This window comes from Lethenteron reissneri, chromosome 18 (genome assembly GCF_015708825.2).
Source record: "Lethenteron reissneri isolate LAM-NWPU_2019-01 chromosome 18, ASM1570882v1, whole genome shotgun sequence".
NCBI lineage: Eukaryota > Metazoa > Chordata > Hyperoartia > Petromyzontiformes > Petromyzontidae > Lethenteron > Lethenteron reissneri.
Window position 1 is genome coordinate 3,620,346 of NC_083796.1, and position 27,128 is coordinate 3,647,473.

The 27,128-nt window shown below is 45.4% G+C and overlaps 2 protein-coding genes across 2 annotated transcripts in view; one reads left to right on the plus strand and one right to left on the minus strand.

The window, feature by feature from the left end:
* Positions 1-4,409: 4,409 nt before the first annotated feature.
* Positions 4,410-26,573, plus strand: LOC133343717 (cytoplasmic aconitate hydratase-like). The gene is given in 23 exon segments (XM_061553478.1): positions 4,410-4,521; positions 10,468-10,560; positions 11,196-11,364; positions 11,799-11,936; positions 13,380-13,556; positions 13,861-13,930; positions 14,996-15,179; positions 15,737-15,876; positions 16,763-16,934; positions 17,108-17,208; positions 18,233-18,349; positions 19,118-19,289; positions 20,062-20,197; positions 20,451-20,535; positions 20,643-20,799; positions 20,953-21,077; positions 21,183-21,287; positions 21,398-21,540; positions 21,973-22,036; positions 22,038-22,121; positions 22,662-22,784; positions 23,745-23,930; positions 24,321-26,573. Coding segments are annotated over 23 exon segments (2,889 nt in total). The 5' UTR covers positions 4,410-4,490; the 3' UTR covers positions 24,438-26,573.
* Positions 26,065-27,128, minus strand: part of EPG5 (ectopic P-granules 5 autophagy tethering factor) — a 45,851-nt gene continuing 44,787 nt past the window's right edge. Inside the window, 1 exon segment of the mRNA XM_061553477.1 lies at positions 26,065-27,011. Within this exon segment, the coding sequence (XP_061409461.1) occupies positions 26,826-27,011 (186 nt within the window). The 3' untranslated portion in view covers positions 26,065-26,825.

The window sequence follows — 27,128 nt, forward strand, 5'->3', positions numbered from 1 at the left end:
TTGAGGTTTTTAATTTGTTTATTGCTACACGGATCATGCCGTTTAGTCAGTTGCCCGGTTACTTTACAGCAGCAGCAGCAACAAAAATAAACGACAAACGAATCAATATTGCAGAGAACGAGTTATTATATAGGCTCGATAATGAATATTGCACAGTTAGCAATCGAGGTACGGTATTTAACGCTGGAAAAGGAAGCGCTCAGGTTTTAAATAAACAGCGCAGATATAATGTGAGAGTAAGAGACACCAGAAAAAGTTGGGTGTCTGTACTCTTAGGTTTTTTCGGTAAAGTCACGTAGGTAAAAAATTAATTATAAAAATTAATAATAAAAATAATAGGAAAAAAGATTGTATTACTATATTATTTTATTTTTATAATTTTTCCTATTTTTATTTTTTTTATTTTTTACCTACGTGATTTTACCGACAAAAACCTAAGAGTATGAATCCTTGCAGTCACGAAAGCTTCAAATCTAGAATCCGTACAGAAGGTCACTCAAGTCGGGAGTCGAACCCAGGGTACCTGCTGGGTCAACGCCGCCTGGATGGTTGACTGGCCCCGGATACATTTTAAAGGTTTTGTTGACCGAGCATGAAGCAAATGTAACAACATAAATCCGCATTGTCTTCTTCGTATATACCAAGGCCATAGCCATGGAGTCAACATTGGGGGGGACCAAATCTTCCAGGGGGTCTGGGGTCCTCCCCCAGAAAAATATCTAAATTTGAAAACTAATTTCCTGCCTAAACTATTAAAAAATTCACTAACACATGGGATGGACTTTTTATTTATTTTTTTGAATAATGTCTAATAGTGTATTGCATTACATTGCTGTTTTTTTTTACCTTTTCTTGTTTCATTGTATGTAATGGCAGAGGTTAGGGATTCATAAAGTACAACCATAATCACAAACATATAAACGTAAATTTATGCATTGTTATATGAAGACAAGTCCAGATATTGTGGCCAAGGTTTAGCAAATTGTTGTTTTTATTTACATAGCATAGCAAATTTTATATTTAATAGCAATATATTGGGGGGGACATTTTGAGCATATTTGATTATTGGGGGGGGGACACACCCCCCCCCCCCATAATCAATATATATTATAATTACGGCCTTGGTATATACAATTGTTTTAAATTAATATAAACCATACGAACAACTTTGGATAAATAAAAGAGGAAGTGGTTCAACTTGAGGCATATGTGGCAGACCGATTTCAGATCTGTATCGTCATTCATTGTCTAACCACTACTGGATGAAGATCTCCCCACACCACAAGTGTTTTATTCACAACCCATCAGCAGCAAGCACGATCTTCTGCAAGTGCATAATCTCAGCGGCATTGATTCAATCAAGCCTGGCTGCTGCTGATGAGATACTGAATGTGGGAAACCCGTCTCATTTGCTTGCCTTGAACCAATGCTGCTGAAATGATGCACACTCGAGATGCTGTGCGGCCGATGGATTGTTTCAGCAATACTTTACTTTTACGTGGAAACGGATATATTCAGGCATATTGTGTTTATTCTCTACAACGACGCTATTGATTATATTGATGTGGTTAATTACAGAGGGCGTGACGCGTGATAAAAGGGGCGCGCGATTATCAGTCACTGCTCAAGAGCAGAGCGTCATGTATCGATTGCCCAAGTGTTGTTTTTAATATCACAGTTTCACGTTTAAGTTTCATCTTTTCAGTCTCCTTTGTCCAATACCAATAACCCGCCATTCGCCACTAAGTAACGGTGACGTCACCACGGCGCCTGTGCCAGGCTAGGTGCACTTTGAGGCCACGTGAAGTGTCGAAAGTTCGCTGCTGACAGGTCACGGGACAGACCCAGCAGATGCCATGGGTTGGCTGACTGAGATGACAGGTAGATGCACCACCAGCTGTACCCCCCTAATGTGCCAGGCTAGGTGCAGGAGGAGGTCTCGGGACAGACCCAGCAGGTGCCATGGGTTGGCTGACTGAGATGACAGGTAGATGCACCACCAGCTGTACCCCCCTACTGTGCCAGGCTAGGTGCAGGAGGTCTCGGGACAGACCCAGCAGGTGCCATGGGTTGGCTGACTGAGATGACAAGTAGATGCACCACCAGCTGTACCCCCCTACTGTACCAGGCTAGGTGCAGGAGGAGGTCACGGGACAGACCCAGCAGATGCCATGGGTTGGCTGACTGAGATGACTGGTAGATGTACCACCAGCTGTACCCCCTACTGTGCCAGGCTAGGTGCAGGAGGAGGTCTCGGGACAGACCCAGCAGGTGCCATGGGTTGGTTGAGTGAGATGACAGGTAGATGCACCACCAGCTGTATCCCCTACTGTGCCAGGCTAGGTGCAGGAGGAGGTCTCGGGACAGACCCAGCAGGTGCCATGGGTTGGCTGAGATGACAGGTAGATGCACCACCAGCTGTAACCCCTACTGTGCCAGGCTAGGTGCAGGAGGAGGTCTCGGGACAGACCCAGCAGATGCCATGGGTTGGCTGACTGAGATGACAGGTAGATGCACCACCAGCTGTAACCCCTACTGTGCCAGGCTATGTGCAGGAGGTCTCGGGACAGACCCAGCAGGTGCCATGGGTTGGCTGACTGAGATGACAGGTAGATGCACCACCAGCTGTAACCCCTACTGTGCCAGGCTAGGTGCAGGAGGTCTCGGGACAGACCCAGCAGGTGCCATGGGTTGGCTGACTGAGATGACAGGTAGATGCACCACCAGCTGTAACCCCTACTGTGCCAGGCTAGGTGCAGGAGGTCTCGGGACAGACCCAGCAGGTGCCATGGGTTGGCTGACTGAGATGACAGGTAGATGCACCACCAGCTGTATCCCCTACTGTACCAGGCTAGGTGCAGGAGGAGGTCTCGGGACAGACCCAGCAGGTGCCATGGGTTGGCTGAGATGACAGGTAGATGCACCACCAGCTGTAACCCCTACTGTGCCAGGCTAGGTGCAGGAGGAGGTCTCGGGACAGACCCAGCAGATGCCATGGGTTGGCTGACTGAGATGACAGGTAGATGCACCACCAGCTGTAACCCCTACTGTGCCAGGCTAGGTGCAGGAGGTCTCGGGACAGACCCAGCAGGTGCCATGGGTTGGCTGACTGAGATGACAGGTAGATGCACCACCAGCTGTAACCCCTACTGTGCCAGGCTAGGTGCAGGAGGTCTCGGGACAGACCCAACAGGTGCCATGGGTTGGCTGACTGAGATGACAGGTAGATGCACCACCAGCTGTAACCCCTACTGTGCCAGGCTATGTGCAGGAGGTCTCGGGACAGACCCAGCAGGTGCCATGGGTTGGCTGACTGAGATGACAGGTAGATGCACCACCAGCTGTAACCCCTACTGTGCCAGGCTAGGTGCAGGAGGTCTCGGGACAGACCCAGCAGGTGCCATGAGTTGGCTGACAGATGATAGGAAGATGCACCACCAGCTGTAACCCCTACTGTGCCAGGCTAGGTGCAGGAGGAGGTCTCGGGACAGACCCAGCAGGTGCCATGAGTTGGCTGAGATGATAGGTAGATGCACCACCAGCTGCACCGTGCCAACTTGCTGTGTTTTAGCCGCCCGGCATAATCTCACGTTCACGCGACTATTATTGTTAACACGCACGATTCGATACACGTTACATACGCGAGTGTACGAATCTCAGTGAGATTTGGCGAGGTCGCGCTGTTGCCGTGGCTCGGCGGCAGGGGGTAGGTCTCGCCTGCTGTTGGACTTCTCGCCCGAGGTCGGATGAGGAACCCTCTCTCGGTGGGTGGTGTGGTGGGGCGTGCGATGTGGGCTGCTGTGGGGCAGTAGCTATTGGGCAGTGTGACCTCTCGGCTTTTGGTAGGCGCGGTCTGGGGAACTTGGGGAATTCATTATTGGTCTGTGGGATGTGGCCTGGGCCGAGCTATGGACAATTCCAATTGGTTGGCTGGGCGGTCGTTGACGTCGTCTCGATGGGTGGGCATTGTGAGTATTTATTTGGGCGCAGCCAATTGGGTCCGGTGGACTTTTTTTCGTCGAGGCTTTTATTCGGCGTTGCTTGGGTCTTGTCTTCTGCGGGCGTGGCTTCTCATCGGTAGGCGTAGCCTGACCTACGGTGGGCGTGGCTTCTTATCGGTAGGCGTGGCTTCTCGTCGGTAGGCGTGGCTACTCGTCGGTAGGCGTGGCTTGACCTACGGTGGGCGTGGCCTGGCCTGCTGTGGGCATGGCCTGACCCGGCTTTCGACGTTGTCTGTCCTAATGTGGGCGTGGCTTGGTCTGATGTGGGCGTGGCTTAGTCTGATATGGGCGTGGTTTGGTTTTATGTGGGCGTGGCTTGGTCTGATGTGGGCGTGGCCTGACCTGCTGTGGGCGTTGCTTGGTCTGAGTGGGCGTGGCTTGGTCTGATGTGGGCGTGGCCTGACCTGCTGTGGGCGTGGCTCGTAGGAGGAGGGCCCCGAGGCCTCGCTCTAGAATCGGAAGCGCTTCGTGCGGCTCCAGTGCGAGGCGATGGCGGCGGCGGAGGGTGAGACGGTCGCAGGTGGGAGATTCATCATCATCATTATTATCACCACAACAACAACATCATCACAATAGTCAACAACAACATCGCAGCCTGAATCACCGTCCTCGCATCTGTCATCAGGACCACACCGGTATCATCACCCACCAGCATCGTGGTCAACAACATCGCCCATCAACTCGACAGCATCACCACGATCGTAACCTTTGTCATGTTCATCATCACACGATCATAATTATTCTTATCGTATACATCACGTCAACAACACAAACATCGATATAGTACTTGTGACCGTCATCGGCACCATTGTTATCAACATAAAATCCAACATTATCGTCAACAGCATCATCGGGAACGTCATCAAATCATTAATAATTGTAATTCACGATCATCGATATTTCCACCATTTGCATCATAACGCATTAACATCAACATGATTACATCCACAACATACTCATTCACCATCGCCGTTCTTATATAATTAACCACAATTATCAGCCGCAAATGATTATCAACATCAATACCATCACCAGACACCTTAATTATAACCAGAATGACCATCATAAACGTCACTGTCATCACAACCACCATTACCATCGCAACCACTACCATCTCAAACTATCAAAAACATAACCACAACTACCACAATCATCACAATCACCATATACAGAGCCACTGTAATCACCACACCCACTGTAAAGCCATCACGACCGCCATCATCGTCACAACCATCACCACAAAACCATCATCACTAAAACCATCACCACAAAAACCATCATCACTAAAACCAACAAAGACAAAGATCCCCCGTGTAGCCTTAACAGACTTGGGGCAAGTGCTGTTAAAGGCCGGCACGGCACACGAGGGCTGAGTGGCCAGCACCACGGCAGGCCGCCTTTGTCTTCCTAGTGGCGATGTTTACCACACTAGGTACTCATTTGAGACTGAGTCGACCTAGGGTAGGCCCAGTACCGCTGTTGACCGTGAGCCGGAATCGAACCCTAATACTGCAACCACGAATTTCATTACAACCATACATAACCCACTATCATCGCCACAACAACCACCACAACCATCGCCCACCAACATAACCACTGCAGCAGTCGCAGCCATAAACAAAAATCACGCGTCGTTTTCACAATTTCCACCATCATCACCACTAGCGCCATCATCATCATCACCACTACCGCCATCATCATCATCACCACTAGCGCCATCATCATCATCACCACTAGCGCCATCATCATCATCACCACTACCGCCATCATCATCATCACCACTAGCACCATCATCATCATCACCACTACCGACACTGGAAAACGCCTTCACCACTAGGCCGAGGAGTCCCTACGGAGTGAGCCGACCTCGACACTGGCTGTCTTTGCCAAAGTGGCTTTGTGTGTCCTCTCCGTGTTTGTGCCTCTTCTTGAATTTTTTTGGAAGAGGGCCGGCGATGATGTGTGTTGGGGTTTTTGTTGTTTGTGGGTAGCGATGTTTGTTTTAACGGCTGTTGTTGGGTGGTGTGTGTGTGTGATGGTGCTTTTAGTTTTGGTAAATGTATTCCAATTTTGGAACATTTTCCCAGGAAAGCCTCACTTTCAAGGAGGGCGGATATTTGTCAGATATTTGTCAATGCCGCCACTGTAATCGGTAGATTCATGTGGGAGGAAACCGCCGGAGTACCTGATGAAAAGTTACTCGTCATTGTTGTGGCGGTGTTGATCGTGGTGGTGATCATGTTGGCAGTGGTTGCTGTGTTTGTTTGAGACAATGTTGTTGATGGTTGATAGTGTTGGTGATGATGTTAGTACTAGCGTAGTGGCTAGTGGTGTTAAAGGTGATCTTGACGGTGTTGCTCGTAAGCCTGTTGATGTTGGGTGGTGTGATGCGTTCGTAATATTGATGTTATTATTAGTAAATTTATTGGTGGATGGTGGTGATGGTGTTTCTAATGTTGATGGGAGGTAGTATCAGTAGTGTTGATGGATGGCGGTGATGGGTGTTGTTCATAAGATTTATGTTGGTGATGTTGCTAATATTCATATTGGATGGTGTTTTTTGTGTCGATGATGGTGGGTATTTAATATTGATTGTATGGGGTGTTTTTTATGGCTTTAATATAGTTTGTGTGATTAGTAATATTGTTATGGTTGTGAATGTTGGTGTTGCTAATATTATTGATGATGGTGATTTTGTTGATGTATTCATCGTGATGGTTGTGATCCTGATGAGGCTAGTGATACTGTTGATGGTAGTTATAATACGCTATTGCTGTTGTTAATGTTGACGTTACTTATGACATTGATCGTGGTGGTGTTACTTTTTATGGTGGAGTGATAGTCATGATGATGTTATCGATATACTCTATTTGTTTTTGATAGTGATAATGTTGGTAATGGTGGAATTGGTGTTGAAGGTAGTATTATTTTTAATGGCCATGTTTCTATTCTATTTCTGTTAGTGGTTTGATGGTTATATTGTGGTGATGAGTTGAAGGTAGTGTTGATGATGGTTATGTATCTGTTGTGATATTGATGATAGTGTTGGTGGTGATGTATTGGTGTCGATGGTGTTGAAGGTAATATTTATAGTGTGGTGTTGATGGCTGTGGTATTGGTGAAGGTACTGTAGGTAGTGTTGATCGTATTGATATGTTCTCATGGCTGAACACTTTCCAATATTCCATATTGTCAGACCTTTAAAATATATATTCGTCGTTATGTGACTACTGTGACTGCACATTTTATATGTGGCTTTTACTTTGCAACTTGATTCACATCACCAATTATACTGAATATTTTTCATGACCATGCTAATCTATCTTTTGGGCCCTGCGTCCTGTCCCCTTTAATTGGCTTCCATGAAGCATTCAAGCACACTTGCTTTTAAAATAAGGAAAATCATTGTCTGGCCGGTACTATAATATACATACATTCAGAGTTAGAAACCTCTCTTCCAAATATGCTTTGATGTATGGGTTCTGAGACGGTCTTTTTTTAGCGTTACAAAAGCCAATTTTGTGTTTTCAATTTTCCGCAGTCGCGAACCGTTTGAAAACGCATCTCAATATCAAAGGTTAATCGTTAGCGTTTTTTTGTGCTTAAATTTGAATGGTTTATTTTAATGCTCGTCCAATCAATGGACAAGCTGACGCAAAGGCTCCATTTAAGCTGTGCCGTACACAGAAAATTGACGATCACAAACACGAATCATTAGAGACCTTTTCATTTACACAACGTATGCCCAAATCTCTTGTCCACCACAGTGTATGCTGTGGAGGGCAAGAGCTTTGGACATCTGTAAGGACACATTATTATTGCACCGAGCCTGTGCTAGGTCAAGTCGTCACTTGTCATTGTGTCATGGTCACGATGTTTAAACAATGGTTAACCTACTTTTAGTGTCCCTTGCCCAACATCGGCACCTTTTACCCCCAATGTCTTCTCCCCCCCCCAACTCAGCCTTAAAAACTCCTTGAGTCAGCACACCTGTGTGTCACTACCTGAACCTCCCTACAGGTTTACTCGCGTATTTAAGTGCGCAGTTTCTAGGTACACAATTTTAAGGCTATTTATGTACGTGAGGTGTGAACACGAGTCCGGCAGACGTCAGGAGTATTGGGTAACACTCTTGGAAAAGTAAGCTTTGGTTAATTGTGTTTCAGGAATTCAATGTGGCTAGAGAATACATGAACCATACGCATTGTTAAATATGCATGCTCTGCGTTTAAGTTAACGTTATGCTGAGTCACTGTGATTGGAAGCGCATCGGCGTTGTCACGGGACACCCCCCCCCCCCTCCCCATGGCGAATAGTTTAGAGAAAACAATTTTTTCCGATGGAGCCCATCGGTGGACCCCCTGGGGGTGGGGAGGAGGGGTTAAGACAAATAATGAACATGCTTTCGAGGCTGTGTGTGCGGTTACTGCTGGGTTACACGGAAACTCGTGTTTCACGGTTCAGTTTTCCTCCCCCCCCTCCCTCCAAATAGATCGCTTTGTGACTTTTTACCTTGAGCCGTGAGCCGCCATTTGTGGCAGCGTTGAGTTCAAGTGGGACGAACTTTTCGATTGTCATGCAGTGATGACCGATTGATTATCGACTGAGCAAATAAGCGGTTGTAAAGTTTTCTGTAAATGAAGAGAAACACAGCTGACGGAAAAGTGTTTAACAATCTGGAAAGAAAGAAGTGATAATACACGCAAAAGTAGTTTTTTTAGACAGCAAAAAGGCAAAATTGCGACATTTAGTATGTTAACAATAATTTCAACATCTCACAGCACTATACCAAAAATATATCAGATTAATAAGAAAAAAATGACAAGACTCGAATTGACTATTCGCTTTCTTTCTAAGAAAGAGGGACTCGGGAGACACGAGGAACCACAGACAAGCAGGAAAGGCAGCCACGCAGTTGGCCTGGGCCAAATTCACCCCCCCCCCCCAAAGCTCTGAAATCCTCTATATATTAAGCTGTTATCAACAAATTAACGAGTGTTTACATGATTGTTCCTCGTTGTAAATGTGTAAACACGCATACATGTACTGAAGCTTGTCAGGAGATTGGCAGCAGCATCATCAAAGGAGTTTGCTTCTAAATTTTAAGGAATGTCATCAGTCAGGCTGGAGCAGTTTGAGAGCGGAGATTGCTTGATATATTGTCCATTTCGGAGACACGTTACCTAACGCTTTCCCAGTATTCATTGGAAGCTTTACACAAACGCTGCCTTACAACAAAACACAATTGAGCTGGGAATGTTTACAGCCCTGGACAAACAGTTGTCTTTGTGTGTGTTAAGAGACCCTTGTTATCATGGTGACCTTGTTCTGAGAAAAATTTGAATTTCTCACGTCAGGTTTTTTTGTTCGTTGTCACTTCCAAATTGCTGTTATCAATCTAAAACTAAACTCAAAGTGTAGTTTTTATGAGAGCTTCGTTTTTTTCTGCAGTTTAGCCGTGAAATTATAGCAGTAAATGTGGTTATAGCTTTTGATGAGATTCATTTGATCTTGTCTATGTTATGGATTGATTGCTATCCAGTCTGAATCCGCTGCTAGATCAAGGCCTCCTGGTGCCATGTTAGTCATGATGGTCGTTTGACCATACTTCACGCTGGTCAGTGCAGGTTGCTAAATGAATCTGGTGGGAGGTCCGCACTCGTCACTGATGTTAGCAGTAGCTGGAAATCAAACTGAGGTCACCAGGTTCATCACACAGTGCGCTAAACCACTGGGCCACCATTCGCCCACCCCCAGTCCATAACATGTCTAACCACAATTTTTAAATGAGTGTGCCGTATGGGAAAATTTAATTATGTGGGTGTGCAGAGCATGCTCGTAACTCGTGACAAGCCTGCCTGTTGTTTTATCCAAGTAGAGTATTCAACTCGGGTCATTTTAAAATGCTCTGTTTAGGGACATGTTGATACTCTCATCCATGTTTGTCTCAATTATGCAAGCGCTGTTGGGTTGAACTGTGCACAGACAGCATATGTTCTGTTACTGATAGCTTGCTTGGAGGGGAGATAAAAACAGTGCTGGCAGAAACTTGTGGAGTTGTGCAACATTCCTCAGCTGTGTCAAAAGTGACCGGCTTAAAAAGGAGTTTTTTTTTAAGTTTAATAAACAAGGTGAAAATACTGGTAAAATATACGAGTGTAATTCCAATGATTGTTTTCTACGTTTGAGAGCTGCCCAGTTTGCAAGGTAGTTGCCTACTTCGTCTTGTGGTGGCTTTGCTTGTTCGATTGCTCAATGCTTGCACGTTGCCTAATATGCTGTCCGGACGTCAGTTGTGTAACGCTATACTGTACGTTGTTGAACTGGACGTGTAATTTTAATTAACTTTTCAGATTGTGTATTGTTTCATGTTTATGACCACCATAATTTAAATTCATTTATAGTAATTGTGCGTTTGCTTATCTTCATTCGATGACTGCGCAACTGAAATTTTTTGGTTTTTCAGAAAATCCATATCTGCACTTGGTGGAACCTCTACATGAAGACAACCCAGACCACAAATTCTTTAACCTCCTAAAGTTGAATGATCCCCGATACGGTAAGAAAACTTATCCTGATTTAACCAAGTACACTTTTGATGCCCATAAATATAACTAATACAATAAACTCCTTAAAAAAGTTTATTTTTAAACAACGGTTTTATTCACAACTTCGTTTAACTCGCCCTCGAGAAGTACCTCAATTATGCGGTGCCTGCTCCCACATCAACGCTTACTTGAAATAATTGGTTATTTTATAAATTAATCTTCAATGTACTATTTTTTGTGTGGAGTGATGGTGCCCTTACTCGTTCACACGGAGCAGATGTGCCTGAGATACACTCGCCTGCTTTTTGTGCAAGGTGATTTGACAGTTTAGGGACCGCGGCGTTTTTTACCTACGCAAAAATATATAATTAATAAGGCGTCCATACTAAAATTGTAATTGCTTGAAACGAGCCAATTAATTGATGAATTCATGCCGATTTTGATACGGGCATGTATTGTCTCCGGATCTGAGAGTGTGTAAAATTTTAAATTGATTGGACAACAGGAAGTAGACTAACTTTTGATTACAAGATTTGACCACAACAAACATGAGTGAAGTTAAATAAAACCGTTGATTAAAAATCAGTTCTTTGGCTTAACGTCCATGTTTGAGGGATTTTTTGTGTGTTTATGAATATGGTTCCAGAGAGATTACCTTTCTGCATTCGCATCCTGCTGGAGTCCACGATCCGGCACTGTGATGGCTTCCACATTCGCCCAGTCGATGTTGAGAACATCCTGGACTGGAGAGAAACAGGGACATGTAAATTGGAGGTCCCATTTCGCCCAGCACGTGTCATCTTGCAGGATTTCACGTGAGTGTGTCACCCTCCATCATTATCCTCACTGCTGCCACCACCACTTTTTTGCTTTCACTGTTAAACAGCATGTGCAAACTCTCATCTCACTATCAGCACCATCACCACTAGCACCAGCGCCATCAGCACTGCCATTACCCAAGCACCTATTATTCCTTTATTGATTTTTATAAACTACACCAGATACTGACTCATTTAAGACTGAGTCGACCTCAGGTAGAATCAAAACCAGCTCTTATCACTCACCATTGATGTTGGTAATCAAACTCGTGTTACTGGGTCCGTAGCGCAGTGTGCTAACCACAAACCAGCTGCTAGCAGTACTGCCAGCATCATCATCACCACCACCAATGGCAGAGCAGCGATTGGTGAAGCCAAACTGTTGAACGATGCCCACAATGGAACTAACACAGGATCGCACACATTTGCAGTGGCATCCCCGCGGTGGTGGACTTTGCGGCGATGCGAGACGCCGTACAGCGTCTGGGCGGAGATCCCAGCCGAGTGAACCCCACGTGCCCAGCCGACCTGGTCATTGACCACTCGGTGCAGGTGGACGTGAGCCGCAAGTGAGTGGAAGAAACCCTCTCCCCCAAACTGCCCTGCGCATCCTGGGACCTGGCCCCCTCTCAGTCGTAGAATTTCAACCGTTGCGAATATAACATGCGGACGTTAAATTGTAGTATTAAGCATGTAACGATGCATCGATTCGTCGATTTAAAATAGATTCTTACACTCATTGATTGTGTGCTAAATCGTGGCTGTGACAGTCTGTTATTTTGCATTTGTAGTTGTGGTACATCTTTAGTTCACGTAAACCATTTTACATTGCACATTCAGTCTAAAGGCATGAAATAAAATAATCTATGTTTGAATGTAATTGCAACCCCAATTTGAGATAATCGAATCACATGGCACGAGAATCATCGTTACATGCCTATTAAAGTATATTTTGATGCATTGGATCAGAACTATGTTGTTCGTAGAGAGCCGGGCAACAAATGCCATTGTTTTACCGCACTCTACTCTAACATCTGTGCGACCCACCTGCACGAGCCCACACTGACCAGCATCGTGAAATATGATCAAATAACCACGCCATGTAATGGGGTGAGGATGCTGTCATCCAGCAGTAAATTAACGAAATGACTGCACATGCATTAGGCAAGGTCCAGTCCGTAATTTTACATTCAGGGAAGGATATGATGGCGAGCTGCTGCTACGGGTTGTCACGTGCCAGCCTCTTGTTATTTGCATTGCCTAGAACACCTCTATTGACCTTTGTCTCCCACTCACACTGCTACTCGCTTTCTGGCTTGCCGTTCTCCCAAGTGAGATTAACCATTTTTGTGTATCTGGTGCTTCTACCTCCCGTTGGCATGCCACACAACAAACTTACACCTGGGCTTGTCCTCTAGTTTTATGAAAGCTCCTATTTTTAGACGTGGCATTTAATTACAAATTGGTTATAGCCACATCATTTTAGTATCATTGTCATTCCAGCTTATTTCTATGAAAGATGAGATGACGTCTGGTGGTTCCAGTGAAATATTCATGAATAATACAGATGCTGTGAGAGTTTAATTGATTTAGGATCATAATTTTATATCCTGGCAATACCTATTGTGGAGCCCATCTGCCAATGGAACCGCCAATTGGGTTTTGAAGGGGTGGGATTTATTCCGATATAACTTGATGTTTATTGTACTCGACATTGACGATGTATTGGTCATAGTTCGATTTAGCCAAACTCTTAAACACCTCGAATAACATTTTGGTTTGTGCCATTTCTTGGTGAATCGCACTGGTAAAACTAGCGGACAATTTCGGTCTATAATATAATCACACGCATGTTGTCGTATGAAATGGCAGCGTTAATATGCAGTGGTGCGATCCGTTAAAACTCGAGGCTTTTTTCAAATGCGCCCACCCCCACCCCGTCCCCCGTGTTCTGTCTGCCTTTTCCCTGTTCTTTCCCCCCCACCCCATGTCTCCGGCTGCCGGTGTGCTAGCGCCCCCCCGATTGCCGCTAGCCCAGCTTCGTGGGCGCCCGCCACAACAGCAGCGGGCTGTGCGGACTGCAGCGCTCTGTGTCAGAAAATGAGGCACAAAGACCCGAGCCCAGCCAGCCTGCCCGGCCACGTAGACAGCAGCTCACTCTGCCCCTTCCACTTACAGCCGCTGCCAGGGTACAGCTGTCTTTTAGCATTTCTCCTTGTCGAGAGGGCTTCCCCAAATTTGGGCAAATGCTTTTGTTTGTTTTGTTGGGTTTTCTGAGTATTACTGGGGAAACTTACGTATGTGGGTGGAAGGACATGGTGGGTGGTGGTGGTTAAGAGATTATTACCCTTTCTTAATCTTGCCATTGTTTGCTGTTGGCTTGCAGTGTATTCCTCACATTTGCATTTACATTTGAAGGTGCCCATGTGAGTTCTAAAGTTGTTATGAGTTGGGCAACAACAAAAACACTTTTTGTTTGTATTTTTGTTGCAGGCCTGACAGCCTGCAGAAAAACCAAGAGCTGGAATTTGAAAGAAACAAAGAGAGGTTCCAGTTCCTTAAGGTACAGTTCAAGTTTAACTTTAAATGTAGTTTACATTTGAGGTTTCCAAAAGCTGAAAAGTCTAGCAAGCCACGATTGAAATACAATCTATATAAATAAAACAATACACAAGTTTATGCATATTGCATATATGAATACACATGTACTGTATAGTATGCAATTTAATATACATGATTGTGTGTAGTGTCTTAGTGTACAGATCAAAATGTTTACGGTATGGTTTTCTATTGAGAACTGTACTATATATTTTTGTATGTTGGTCCGAGGGTGCCGTCAGTGACCACCCATCCCCCTTCCCCACAATTCTCCACCAGCCCTTTCTCACAACTAACCTATTATTTTAAGTCAATTTAACACGCTTTGACTACGCATTTCACACGCTGTAAGAGTTGTATTGCATTTTATTATGCATTATATATTTAATGGCACATTACAAAGTATTTAGTTTGTCACTTCTCTTATTTTTACATATATAGAGTTGAGATTTTTTACGAGCCGACCAAGTGTAAAATCCATCTAGCTGGGATATTACCATTTGTATCGTGAGCTTACTAAGTTATAAGAATCAATTAATCTGTTGCATTTTTCCACCCTTCTCATCAATGACAGAAAATGTTGCTTTGATGTGTTTCGTGTTAGGCAAAGTCCTGAAGTTAAGACTGCCTCTAATCCAGTTACACACAAGCCAGCTCCACGGGCACTAACATGGTCAATTCTATGCACGCACTTACGTGTGTGTGTGGGAAGTGGTAGTGTAGCGGTTAGCGCACTGCTCTACGAACCCGACGGCCCGAGTTGGTTTCCTGCTCCCGGCCAGCACCAGGGACGATTATCTGAACCGGTCCTGAGCCTCCTTTAGGTCAACCCACCCTCAAATGAGTACCCGGTGCGGTGTGTAAATATCAGCACTGGCGAGACAAAGGTGGCTAAGCGTGGTGCTGGCCACCCACCCCCTCCGTGTGCCGTGCTGGCCTTCGTAAGTGCTCGCTAACAGCACTTGCACCAACAGTCTGTTGAAGGCTATATTGGGGGATCTTTTGTCTTTGTTTGCGTTTGTGCCAACAGTGGGGGTCTCACACGTTCAAGAACATGCTGGTGGTGCCCCCGGGCACGGGCATCGTTCACCAGGTGAACTTGGAGTACCTGGCCCGACTCGTCTTCTTGCTCGATGGGCTCTACTACCCCGACAGCCTGGTTGGCACCGACTCCCACACTACCATGATCAACGGCCTTGGCATCCTTGGCTGGGGTCAGTTTGTAAAAATCTACTCTTGTTACATGAGAGATCGTTGTGTTGTAATCGGTTGTTGACGCCCACGTAGATGAGCGCTGACTGATAGCATGTGTATCCTTTCCCTGTTGTTGATGGTTTATGGTGTCGGCCTGATCACCAAGGAATACACAAATACATCAAAATAAGTTTGTTTTTCCACTTCACTTAGCTTTTTCCAGCACTGAGGATTAACATTTTGGTGTGATTGATATGCAACGAATAATCTTTACACGGTAGATGAAAGATGTGCCATAGTGTGGCTTTAGAGAGGCCTATCTATCTGCTGTCATCCACTGGGGCCATTCTGTAAAACGAAGGGTGATGTTCTGTTCACTGTGAGTCTGAAGTGAAAATTCGTAATCTTGTGGCAAAACGCTGATGGGAAATTTTCAGTAAAATTGATAAAAAATAAACTGAGCGGCAAGTCATCCTTCAAATAAGAATGAGTTAAAATGTATAAGTTTGAGATGCTGCTGCGATTAGCTGCCATTATTATCTACATTGCATTATCAATTGAATTGCTTGTTCATCAGGTGTGGGTGGCATCGAGGCTGAGTCTGTGATGCTGGGCCAGCCGATCAGCCTCATGCTGCCAGAGGTGGTTGGATACAAACTAACAGGACGGGTCAGCCCTCTTGCCACCTCCACCGATGTGGTGCTCACCATCACAAAGGTGAGTACATTGGCAAGGCAGTTGCTCCGTTTCCTGGGCCTGTAGCGTAATATAAAGTGCTCGGTAGTAGGAGATATGATGATTCATTTTACGCTATAAGAGGTGATGGCGAATGGATTAGGCTAGTGATGGAGTTCCAGTCAAAGGAGCGAATATGCTCCAAAGTAAAGAATGGAGCTTTGAGGTCAATTCATTCACAGTAGTCGACTGAATTGTGGCATCGTAGGACCATGGGGGGTTGGCGATGATATGAGGATGTCTTCATCCAACAGTTAATAGTCAATGGGTCTATGATGGAACAATTCACTCCCTCCACAATTTAATAGACTTTATACTCTTTGGGTCTTTCGGTAAAGTCACGTAGATAGAAAAAAAATAAAAAAATCACGATGTTTCGATCGCAACACAAGCAATCGTCTTCAGGTGAAAAAATACATCAGGAGAACTGCTGAGGCAGGAGAAATATTGCGGGAGAGCTGCTGCAGCAAAAGGTTATATATGTTTGAGATGGGTGGCAAGATGACAAACTTGCCATCTACGTATCTATTCCACAAGGAAGGACGTAGGATGGATGCCTGGATGGCATCTGTCTCAAAATTTTCCATGAAAATATTGGCTACCACTAGACTTTCACAATGCAGCTCGCATAATTAACTTTATGAATTGATTCTACATTGATTCTTGAGGTGCAAGTGTAATATATTATGGCTGCAGAATTTCCATGAACAAATCATGTCCAACATATATAAATGCTATACTCTGTGAACATCCAAAGGTGTTTTAAAGACCTATTTGGCCATAAGTAAGGAAAATGGTTCCCCACCACTGTTAGCTCCAGTGTTTAACATTCCAAGCCTTAAATTGTATTTGTGTAAACCATTTACAGCACCTGCGACAGGTTGGGGTGGTGAGCAAGTTTGTGGAGTTCTTCGGGCCAGGAGTGGTGCAGCTGTCTATCGCCGACCGCGCCACCATCGCCAACATGTGCCCCGAGTACGGAGCCACGGCCGCCTTCTTCCCTTTTGACACCGTCGGCATGATGTACCTTCAGCAGACCGGTGCGTCGCCCCGCTCCCCACACCGCCTGGCTTAGGCAGACTTAACAGCATTAGCGCCTGGAAAGCTTCGACATGTGACCAAGCTTTTAAGCTCAATGAACCATTGATGCTTTAACGCACCGTGGCCAAAGCAAGTTGTAATTGAGACGTTTCATCTGTGCTTTTCTCTACAGGTCGAGAAGAGGCCAAAATGAAATATGTCGAGGACTACCTAAAGGCTGTCAAACTCTTCAGGGACTACAGCGATACGTCGCAGGATCCCGACTACTCTCAGGTAACCCATACTGCCTGGTTTTACTGGTAGGAACCTCCTGGTTACACCAGGCCACAGGGGATTATTGTGTCCGTCCGTCGTGCATCCAAAAATGGGAGGGGTGGGGCTGGGTGGAGAGGGTGGGGAGGGGCTGGGTGGGGAGGGGCTGGGTGGGGAGGGGAGGGTGGGAGGGGTGGGGCTGGGTGGGGAGGGGCTGGTCACCCTGTGGGTGCCCTTATAAAACTCAACGTTTAACCTACTCACGCCGGCTTGTGCCCGCCCTCACAGTCGGCCATATTTGCCGAATGCACCATGCCGCCGTTGACCCTGGCCATTAACCGAGCAACCCAACGTTCCTACCAGCTCCCTCCGCAGGAATGTGTAATGGGTTAACACGGTGTTTACTACTCGAGTATCAATGCAGGACAGGCAGATTTGCTTGGGTGCAGTGTCCATGCCTTCAGGTTAATTTGTTGATACCAAGTGAGTCACTTTTTATGAGAAGTCAGCTTTATTCTTGCAATAGGAATGTGGACCCCCCCCCTCACTTTTGGGTTAAGAAAGACGGAAATGTAAGTAACCTAAATAGATTAACCACCAGTGCTCTCCAGTTGGTTCTCTCTTAAAGATAATTGCATATAACCAATCGTCATGCCAAGTCCCAAAAATAATTCTGAAATATATACATGTCTTTTTTAAAGTATAATGCTCCCATTACTTGGGACAAAGGGAAATCCTGTCAATATTTTCTCATCTGCAGTTGATCCCGCTCGATACAATTAAATGTTGTTCAAGGTTTTAAAAGTTGGGCTTAAGATAAATGTGAGCAAAACAAAATTAACGTGCAACATCCATTAGAGTGTGTATACCTGGGACAGTTACTCGGGGCGGACTCGGATCAAAATGATAAAATCAATGTTGATGTGCCTAAAGGATCAGAGAACGAATGCTGATTACTCAACAGAACGTAGCGAAGCTCTTGTCTTGTTCTGTCCCTCGGAGAAGAGCACTGTAATCAATACTGGTGTGTGCGTGCGGACACCAGGTGGTGGAGCTAGACCTAGCGTCGGTCGTGCCATCGGTGAGCGGCCCGAAGCGACCCCAGGACCGCGTCGCCGTGGAAGACATGAAAACAGACTTCCAATGCTGTCTCAACCAGAAGGTGATGTGTGTCCGCGTGATCAGATTTTTTAGATGTGTTACGGATGTCAGGAGATCTACTGGGATTGTCGCAAGTTAACGCTTGGTGTAAAGGTCACTTCACAACGCTTTACAACACCATAGTCTCACAGTTTCATGTCAAAAATGCAAAAAAAAAATACCCTTGAATTTGAGAAATATAACCATGAGCTACTTATAAACTGATGGTCGAGTGATGCAATGCATGTGATGTCTCTTGCAATTGGAAATTTGCGAGGTCAAGCCTTGACTTGGAACTTAATTCCCCTCGGGTGAATTAAAGGAGAACCACTCTTTGAGAAGTTAATAGACGTGTTTATAAATGCACTTAGGAATAGATGCCCTGTGCATTGACTCCCACCCATCTTGGTAATGTGGAATTTACATCCTTGCTCAAGGGCTGTACACTGGAAGGGTAGGTGGCTGTGCAGAGAATAAAAGTAAGGCTTACTTGACATCAAATTACAGACTACCACTTCCAGTAAAAGTTTTAGTGAGCACTTATCTGCACAGCAGTAGTAAATACAACAAAGAATATACGAACGCTGTTCATGAACACCACGTGGGTGCTTATTTGAATGGGAAACCACTTCTCACAAAGCTGACTTTGAAAGATGAACCTCTGCGTAACGAACGTCGCTTCACGATCAGCTTGGCAACGTCAAAGTTAAGCCACATGACTTCTTGCGCATTTGAAAATCTAAACTCCGTGTCATAAAATCGGGGTGTGCGTCGGGCGATTGCTGCGCAGGTTGGCTTCAAGGGATTCCAGGTGCCTCCCGAGAGGCAGAGGGACGTGTGCCCGTTCCGGTTCGAGGAAGACGTGGAGCAGGCCGAGTACGAGCTCGCGCACGGCTCCGTGGTCATCGCCGCCATCACCAGCTGTACCAACACGAGCAACCCGTCGGTCATGCTTGCAGCTGGTAAAGGCTTCCTCGCATTTCACGTCTTCGCACTGTGACCAAATCTCCCTGAATTTGCCCTCGATCTCATCAGATCTCGGAAGATAATGAGGATTGAGCCTGGTTATTAGTACTAGGATGGGAGACTGTTTGGGAATACGCAGGTGTTGGAGTCTTAATGCACAATTATTGTGTTTTAGATATTTTCTTATTTGATTTGGAAACGTATCTTAATTGGTATATTGTTTGTTAACTTTTTGTTTACAGTTTAGCTATTTTTATACATTTGCTCACTTGAAAGCGACTCCTGGATTGGGACCAGTAGGCTATTAATGTGTACTTAGAAAGGTGCTGTTATTATACCTCAGTCCTATATTGTTTCACAGAACATTTAGTTCCATTGGAAACCCCATGAGACCCCTGAGTGCTGTGTTGTTTGCCACTCTCATTTAATTAAAGTCCCTTATGTAGCCCAGTGAAACAGATAATTGTAGCCACTCAGTTCTCTGTAGTCCTCACACCATAGTTATTTATAATAATGTCCCTTTAGTTACCCAGCAAAGCCTCGCCGAGTTTCGAGGCTGTTCTTTCAGGAGGGTCCTGCATTGCGGTGTTTGGCCAACTGTTCCGAATGAGTGTTTGGCTTGTGGGAGAAAACGAGCATACCCAAAGAAAACGCACACCACGCATACGAGGGGGAATACCACTTTTAAACATTTTGTCCTTGATTACGCATGCTTGGAGAAGGGTCTCGGCTCAGAGCTGTGATGTGAATTTGTGTGACTTTGTGCAGGGTTGCTGGCAAAAAAGGCAGTGGAAGCAGGCCTGAGCGTGAAGCCGTACATCAAGACCAGCCTGTCCCCGGGCAGCGGCGTGGTCACCTACTACCTCAATGCCAGCGGCGTGCTGCCCTACATGGAGAAGCTCGGGTGGGCGTCGCAACTATAACAACTGCTTCTCCGTCACGGGTGTTCGCTCGGAGAAACTGGTTTCACCATTTTATAATCCATCCTTTTGCCTCTGCTGACCTTGGGGAACAGGTGTCAACTTGACAACGGCCGTGGGATTTAGTATAACGAAGGCCTCTTGACCTTGATGTATGCCTGTTGCACACATCAGAACATGGGGCTCACGAAAAGTTTCTGTTTGTCATTTTGTGTCACTTCTACGTCCGTGTTCCAGGTTTGAAGTTGTTGGCTACGGGTGCATGACTTGCGTCGGGAACAGCGGGCCTCTACCGGATTCTGTTGTTCAGGCCATCTCTCAGGTAGCGTTATAACTCGAGCGCTGGCTTTAACTTTTCTTCACTTCCTTAGTTTTTTTCCTGTCATTATAAAGCAGCATACCACTCACCCATGCCTTCGTCTCACTTAGGCGAACCTGGTGGCGTGCGGCGTGCTGTCGGGAAACCGCAACTTCGAAGGACGCATCCATCCGTCTGCCCGTGCCAACTACCTGGCCTCTCCGCCCCTAGTCATCGCTTACGCCATCGCTGGCACCGTCAGCATTGATCTCAAGTCTGAGCCGCTTGGTGAGACTCCTGAGCGTAGACACGGGTCCACTGCCTGGTTCACTTGCACCTACCAATCCACGCAGGAAATTCGGCGAGTGACCAACCTGCTGATGGTGCCCCCCCCTCGTGGTGGTGTTTGTGACTGGTACCCTTTGGTTGTGCCTGACGCAGGTGTGAATGCCGAGGGGAAGGAGGTGTTCCTACAAGACATATGGCCCACCCGGGAGGAGATCCAGGAAGTTGAAAGGCAGTTTGTCATCCCGTCCATGTTCCGTGAAGTCTACGACAAGCTGGAGGTCAGGGTAACTCGCCGCGCGGGAGTTTTGTTTTCCCACTTGGCCACGCGAGGCAAGTGACTGAGAGAGATTGTCTTTTTTCCCCTTTTATCGTGCGAACCGCAGAAAGGGAATGATCGCTGGAACTCGCTGCCGTACCCAGACATGACACTGTATCCCTGGGACACAAAGTCTACCTTCATTAAGAGTCCGTCTTTCTTTGAGAAGCTGGTAAGTAGACTTCTGCAGAAATGAGGCTTTTAAAAACTGTATACACAGCTGTTGACTTTAAAAGTGAGGTTGACCATCACTTATTTCTAAACAAGATTTATTTTTCACAGTCGTTGGAGCCCAAGCCGGTGGAGACAATTGTAGAAGCACACGTGCTTCTGTTCCTGGGAGACTCCATTACCACGGACCACATATCTCCGGCTGGCAGCATTCCCCGCAACAGCCCTGCTGCCCGCTTCCTTGCCAACCTTGGGTACCCATTATTATTTATTTCAGCTGCTTAAGTAGGCATTAGTGATTCACACGCCCTCCACACATCCCCAGTAATGCTATGAATGATTACAGTTCTGGGTCTCCATTTGATTCAATAATCGTAAAATGTTTTGGGTTTTGTCCATCTCGTGCGTGATGTTTAATTCGTATTGTCTTCCTTGTTTGTATTTTCTTGTTCCAATTGTCTAAAGATACATTAGCATTTAATTTGCAAAAACCGTATATAATTCTTGCGTGCATTGTTCGATGACATATATTGTGTCGATAATAATTGACTGCAATCGGTGGATTGTTGCACACCCATTCATAATCCCCCCCCCCATCGGAACTATACAGTCACTCGCGCATTGCTTCCAGCACCACAGTTAACCTTCACTGAACCCCCCCCCCCCCCCACCGCTCTCTTGTGCAGGATGACTCCACGAGAGTTCAACTCGTATGGTGCTCGACGGGGCAACGATGCCGTAATGACAAGAGGGGACGTTCGCCAATGCCCGCCTCTTAAACAAGCTCGTTGGAAAGCCGGGACCCAAGACACTGCACGTGCCTTCAGGCGACACGGTACGCAGCTGGGACTGCAGATTGCAGCAAGGTCTAACCTGGAGAATTCCTGCACGTGATCAGAAATAGCCATCGGGATGTGGCGTGGTGTCGGTGGCTTGAGGGTGATTCTGTGTCGGAACAGAGAGCCGGTACTTCTACATTTGTGTGTTGCATTCTAGGTTTCAGCTGTCTGTGATTAAACATTTCTCGAGTGTAGCGAGTTGATCTTTTCAGCCCAATCACTAATAACTGTATAAATATCTTTAAAATTTGGGTTTCCACTTGATTTGGCTAAATTCTAGCTTTGCAAGGCACATAAGTTTGAAAAATGAGGCCTCTTAAAGTGACTTGAGAAGTACTTGTCTGACATTTAAGGGTCATTCTTTACACACGGTAGTGCAATGCTTGATTCAAAAGTTCCTTTACTGATATGTATTCATCTCAAAAGAGAGATGACACCCACAGTAGCACAATTTCAATAAAACTGGGTGAGAAAAATGGAAATAAAGCCGCCTGGCAGATGGTGAAACCTGCGCGTGCGATCCTGTGTTGTGCCAGCTGGACATCTACGATGCAGCCGAGCGCTACCAGCAGCATGGGCAACCGCTCGTCATCCTGGCGGGAAAGGACTACGGGTCGGGCAGCTCCCGAGACTGGGCAGCCAAAGGGCCTTACCTCCTGGTAACAACGCACGTTATCCGGTCACCGTGTTGAATGCCTGTAAAGAGTTGTCGGCAGTTTGTCTTGAGAAATCTGTCTAGACAGTCTTGACAAAGAGAGTCCTTTGCCTAGACAGCCCAACTGTGTACGCAAATTGTCACCACACCAGTGTGTGTGGGAATCTATGTTATTTTTCACAGCTACTTGGTATATTCTCGTGGTATTACCAAACTGAAATTGCTGCTGAATCAGCGGATGTTAAAGACACTGGCATCATTTGCAGTGCTCTGCATGCCATCATATCCAGAACTTAAATTTAAACAGCTCCTGCAACTTAGTTGTGTAAAACACCCCTCATGATGCAGTCTTACTGTCTCAAAATTATATTATCAATTCATAACTATTTTCTTAACATTTTGTATTATTTTCAAATCGCCTCACTGGACACTGGAATCTCCAACCATGAAGTTGATAAATCTATCTGCATCCTCTTTTTGACCTGAAGGGCTGTGGCCTAAAACTTTAATTCACTGTAGAGCTTTCAAATGTTACCTTTTAAACTCGTAGAACGAGACTAAACGGACGAGAGATATTAATCAAAACCCATGCAATGATGCATCTCTTTACATCGATTTTTACGGTCAAGATAAAATAGTGAATTGTGCATGAGAGAAACTTTTCTTTTTCATATAATGATCATATGCAAATTGTCTTAATGTATTCAGGTTAGTCGAGAAAACATTACAAATGAGATAGAGAACATGAAATAGTCATCACTCCAAATCTTGGCCAATTCATTACGTCACGGTGATGAGACAATGTTGATGATACATGTGATTTTTTTCTCATATCTCTACTTACCCGCACCTCTGATTAGCACCGTTGGCTATGTACAATGCGAAAGAAGTTCTCCATACATACCCAAGCCAGCCTTGCTAGGCGACCCCCGCCGCTAAACTGTGTGTATGTCTGCGGGGGCAGGGCGTGAGAGCTGTACTTGCCGAGAGCTACGACCGCGTGCACAGGAGCAACCTGGTGGGGGTCGGCATAGTGCCGCTGCAGTTCATGCCCGAGCAGAACGCCCAGAGCCTTGGCCTGACAGGCCGCGAGAAGTTCACCATTCTCATTCCGGAGAGGCCCATGCCGGGGATGGCGATTGATGTGCAGGTGAGAGAGGCGGTGGGTGGGGAGAGCGAACGGGTCGTGATTTTGGGAGGTGGGGCTGGAGGCCATCCACACCGTGGTGGGTTGTCCGCATTTGCCGGTGTCGCCCAACATTTTTACTGTCTGAATGTTAGAGAATAAGATCCACTTGTAGTGACCAGGACATTGGCCTTTTATTGCAAAAAAAGTGGTTTCCCAAACACACGACTCAGACCCAATAGCTACCAAAATGACCCAAATTTTTGTTTTGGTAAAATTTAGTTTTCATGTTTAAATTCAGTACATGAGCTCTACAATTGTGATTTACGCATACGAATAAGTGTAGCGTGCTGTGCCCGTTGCATGTAACCGAATGGCACTCATTAGCACTTTGCTGTCCCATGTGCTGCTCAGCTGAGCACAGGGAAAACGTTCCAAGCCATCATGCGCCTGGAGACGGAGGTGGAGCTCGCTTACTACCAGCACGGGGGCATCCTCAACTACATGGTGCGCAACCTGCTCAAGGCGTGACAACCATCCCCTTGGCAGCGGGAGGTGGTGGCCGCGGTGTGGCGATGCCGGAGGGCTTGCTAATAAACATCCCCAAGTTCAGAGGGCGGGTGGCACAGGCTTTGCACAATTTGTTTCGTTGTTGCAACAAATTGGATAAATGTAAATTGAAAATCTGACAATGTTCAAGCTGCTCATTTTCTCTTGAATGGAAATGTGATTATCACCAAAGCCTTGTTTTGCTCTGCCTTCCTTCAAATGGCAAACATACTTGTGCAGTTTTTGTAATGGGAAAAAAAAAACATTAATAAAATCTGAAACACTGCTTGCAGCTTATTTTTGCAAATAATGTTAATTTACATTACACTTTAAATTTTGTCATTCTTTGTGCACAAATTTTAATTACTGCTGTGTAAATTATTAAACCCCCACTGGCAGTGTTATCCACAGATACTCTTAAGGACACTCCAGTCAGAGTATCTGTAAAGAACGTTAACACAGTTAACAACTCTAAATAACTTTAATCTTTAAGAAAATGTTTCCCTATTACTGTACCTAAATTAAGAAATTCTCAACAATTAATAAGATTCATCTCACAATACTTAAGCTTTATGGAGGATTGTATTTACCAATTGCAATCGAGGCAAAAGCTTTCAAAGAGAAAGACATTGGCAGAGCCATCATGCAATTAGCATGCTATGAAGTGAGAGTTGGGCACCTGAAATGCATTAAGGGGTATAGCCAACCAGGCCCATGACATGTTTTAACCTTCGAGGTGTCTGGAGCACTGTACACTACATTGGTTCTTTTGGGCAGCAGGGTGGCGCAGTGGTAACAAAAGGGCCCTGGGTTGGATTCCCTTTTTAGGCCTCGTTTCTGTGTGGAGTTTGTGTTCTCTCCCCTGTTCTGTATGGGTTTCCTCTATCTAACAAAACACTGTAACTGGTATTGGCCACGCAACGATAAAACATGTATTGCAAATTACTCAATTGGGATTACCATATCACCCACGACTGCAACAATTTGTCAAAACCTTTGTGAAAGGGAGTCTTGATGCTCGGTAAGACTTTCCTGGATAAACAGGCTTAGATTCTAGTAATTAAGGGCATGCTGTCAATTGCCATCAAGGCATCGAATGCATAAAACCTAAAGTAATTTTTACTTTAAATTTTAAAACTGCAGTTTCACGATATCACACCCTTTTAAAATAAAGGATTTGAAACCATAAAGCACCCTCAAGATGTGGTTATTAAAGTTTTAATGTATGAATTTACATTCAGGAATTATTGCAAAAACTGATTTTCTTTTGGCACCACAGACCATCGAGTTGGTCGCCGATCGTCGCCACCACCGTCCGCAATATTCACAGCAGCTTGGTGCTCGGCAGCGTTGATGGTTTACAGGCCTGCGACATGCACGACTTAAGACCTCCCCCCCCCCCCCCCAAGTGCATGGAATAAAAACTGTGCACTTCGAAACGTGGCTAACTTCTGGATAAAGATTACTGTAAAGGTGAATTGTTTTGTAATAGTTGGAGGTGGCAGATGCCGATGCGTGTAAACCTGTTGAGCGTTCGGAGTTTAATCGACTGGGTTCAGAACATGAAGTCAAATGAGCCAAAGTGCCATATGCAAACGCTGTTTTCTTATGTGTTCTTTTTTTTAATCTAGCAGTAATGAATATCCTGTAATATAGTACTTCAAATTTAAATGATTAAAATCCATAGAGTATATAAAAAATATATAAATATACCTAAGGCACGCTTCATAATTATGTTCAGAACTGCACTGAAATCAAGCCTTCAAGGTTCTGAGCCCAGCAGTTTTGTGTCGTTTGCATATTTGGCCCATCTGAACCTTTTCTCGAAGGAAAAGATGCACAATATTCAATCAAACCAGCAGTCACTGAAGACAACATTTTAAACAGAAATTGAGGCTTCTTTGTGAAGCTCCTATACGACGTGAAACCCTTAGCTCCTGATGCGTCATAACAAGGCTGCCACTTCGCTGTACGTTGCATTACCCACTGTGGCTTCCCTCCTTTTGTTAGAAAGCTCAGACTCCTGTGTTCAGACTTCACCGTTTATTATCATCTTTTAGTGTGAGATTGAAGTCAGTCGATGATAACGCTGTTTTCAATAAATGATACATTACTGCAGTTGGCTTTTTGTGCTTTATATACACTATTTTTTACATTATTACAAAGTATTGAGGTCTCGTGGCCTCTTACGGCACTTAAAACATTGTTCTTAATTTTTCTAAAAGGTTTACACAAATCATTGCACTTCACACTTCCGACATAACGGAGATCTGCAAATCCCCAATTCTCCATAACATTGCACTTATAGCACAACACACATCCGATTATAATGTAGTATCAGCAGCAGCAGCGGCGCACTTGGATCTGAGGCTAGGATCGGATGATGTCCAAATATCGGACAGAAGGAAACAGCGCGGTGGCTAACGTGGCGAGAAGGTGGTTGGCGTCGTGCAGGCAGTGTTGGTGCTCTCGGGTGAATTGGCACACACCCTGGATTTCACCCTGGAATTCCACGTACTGCTTGTTCAATCCGAGCGCCTCCAAGGAAGACAGTGCCTATGCATGGGAACAGCAAGAGGTAGCATTGTGATGTCGGTAGGGTTTTAGCTATTTCTTTTGACATTACCGGTAACCGTGTAAAAACGTGTCACCGGTTTTCCGCACGTATAGAAA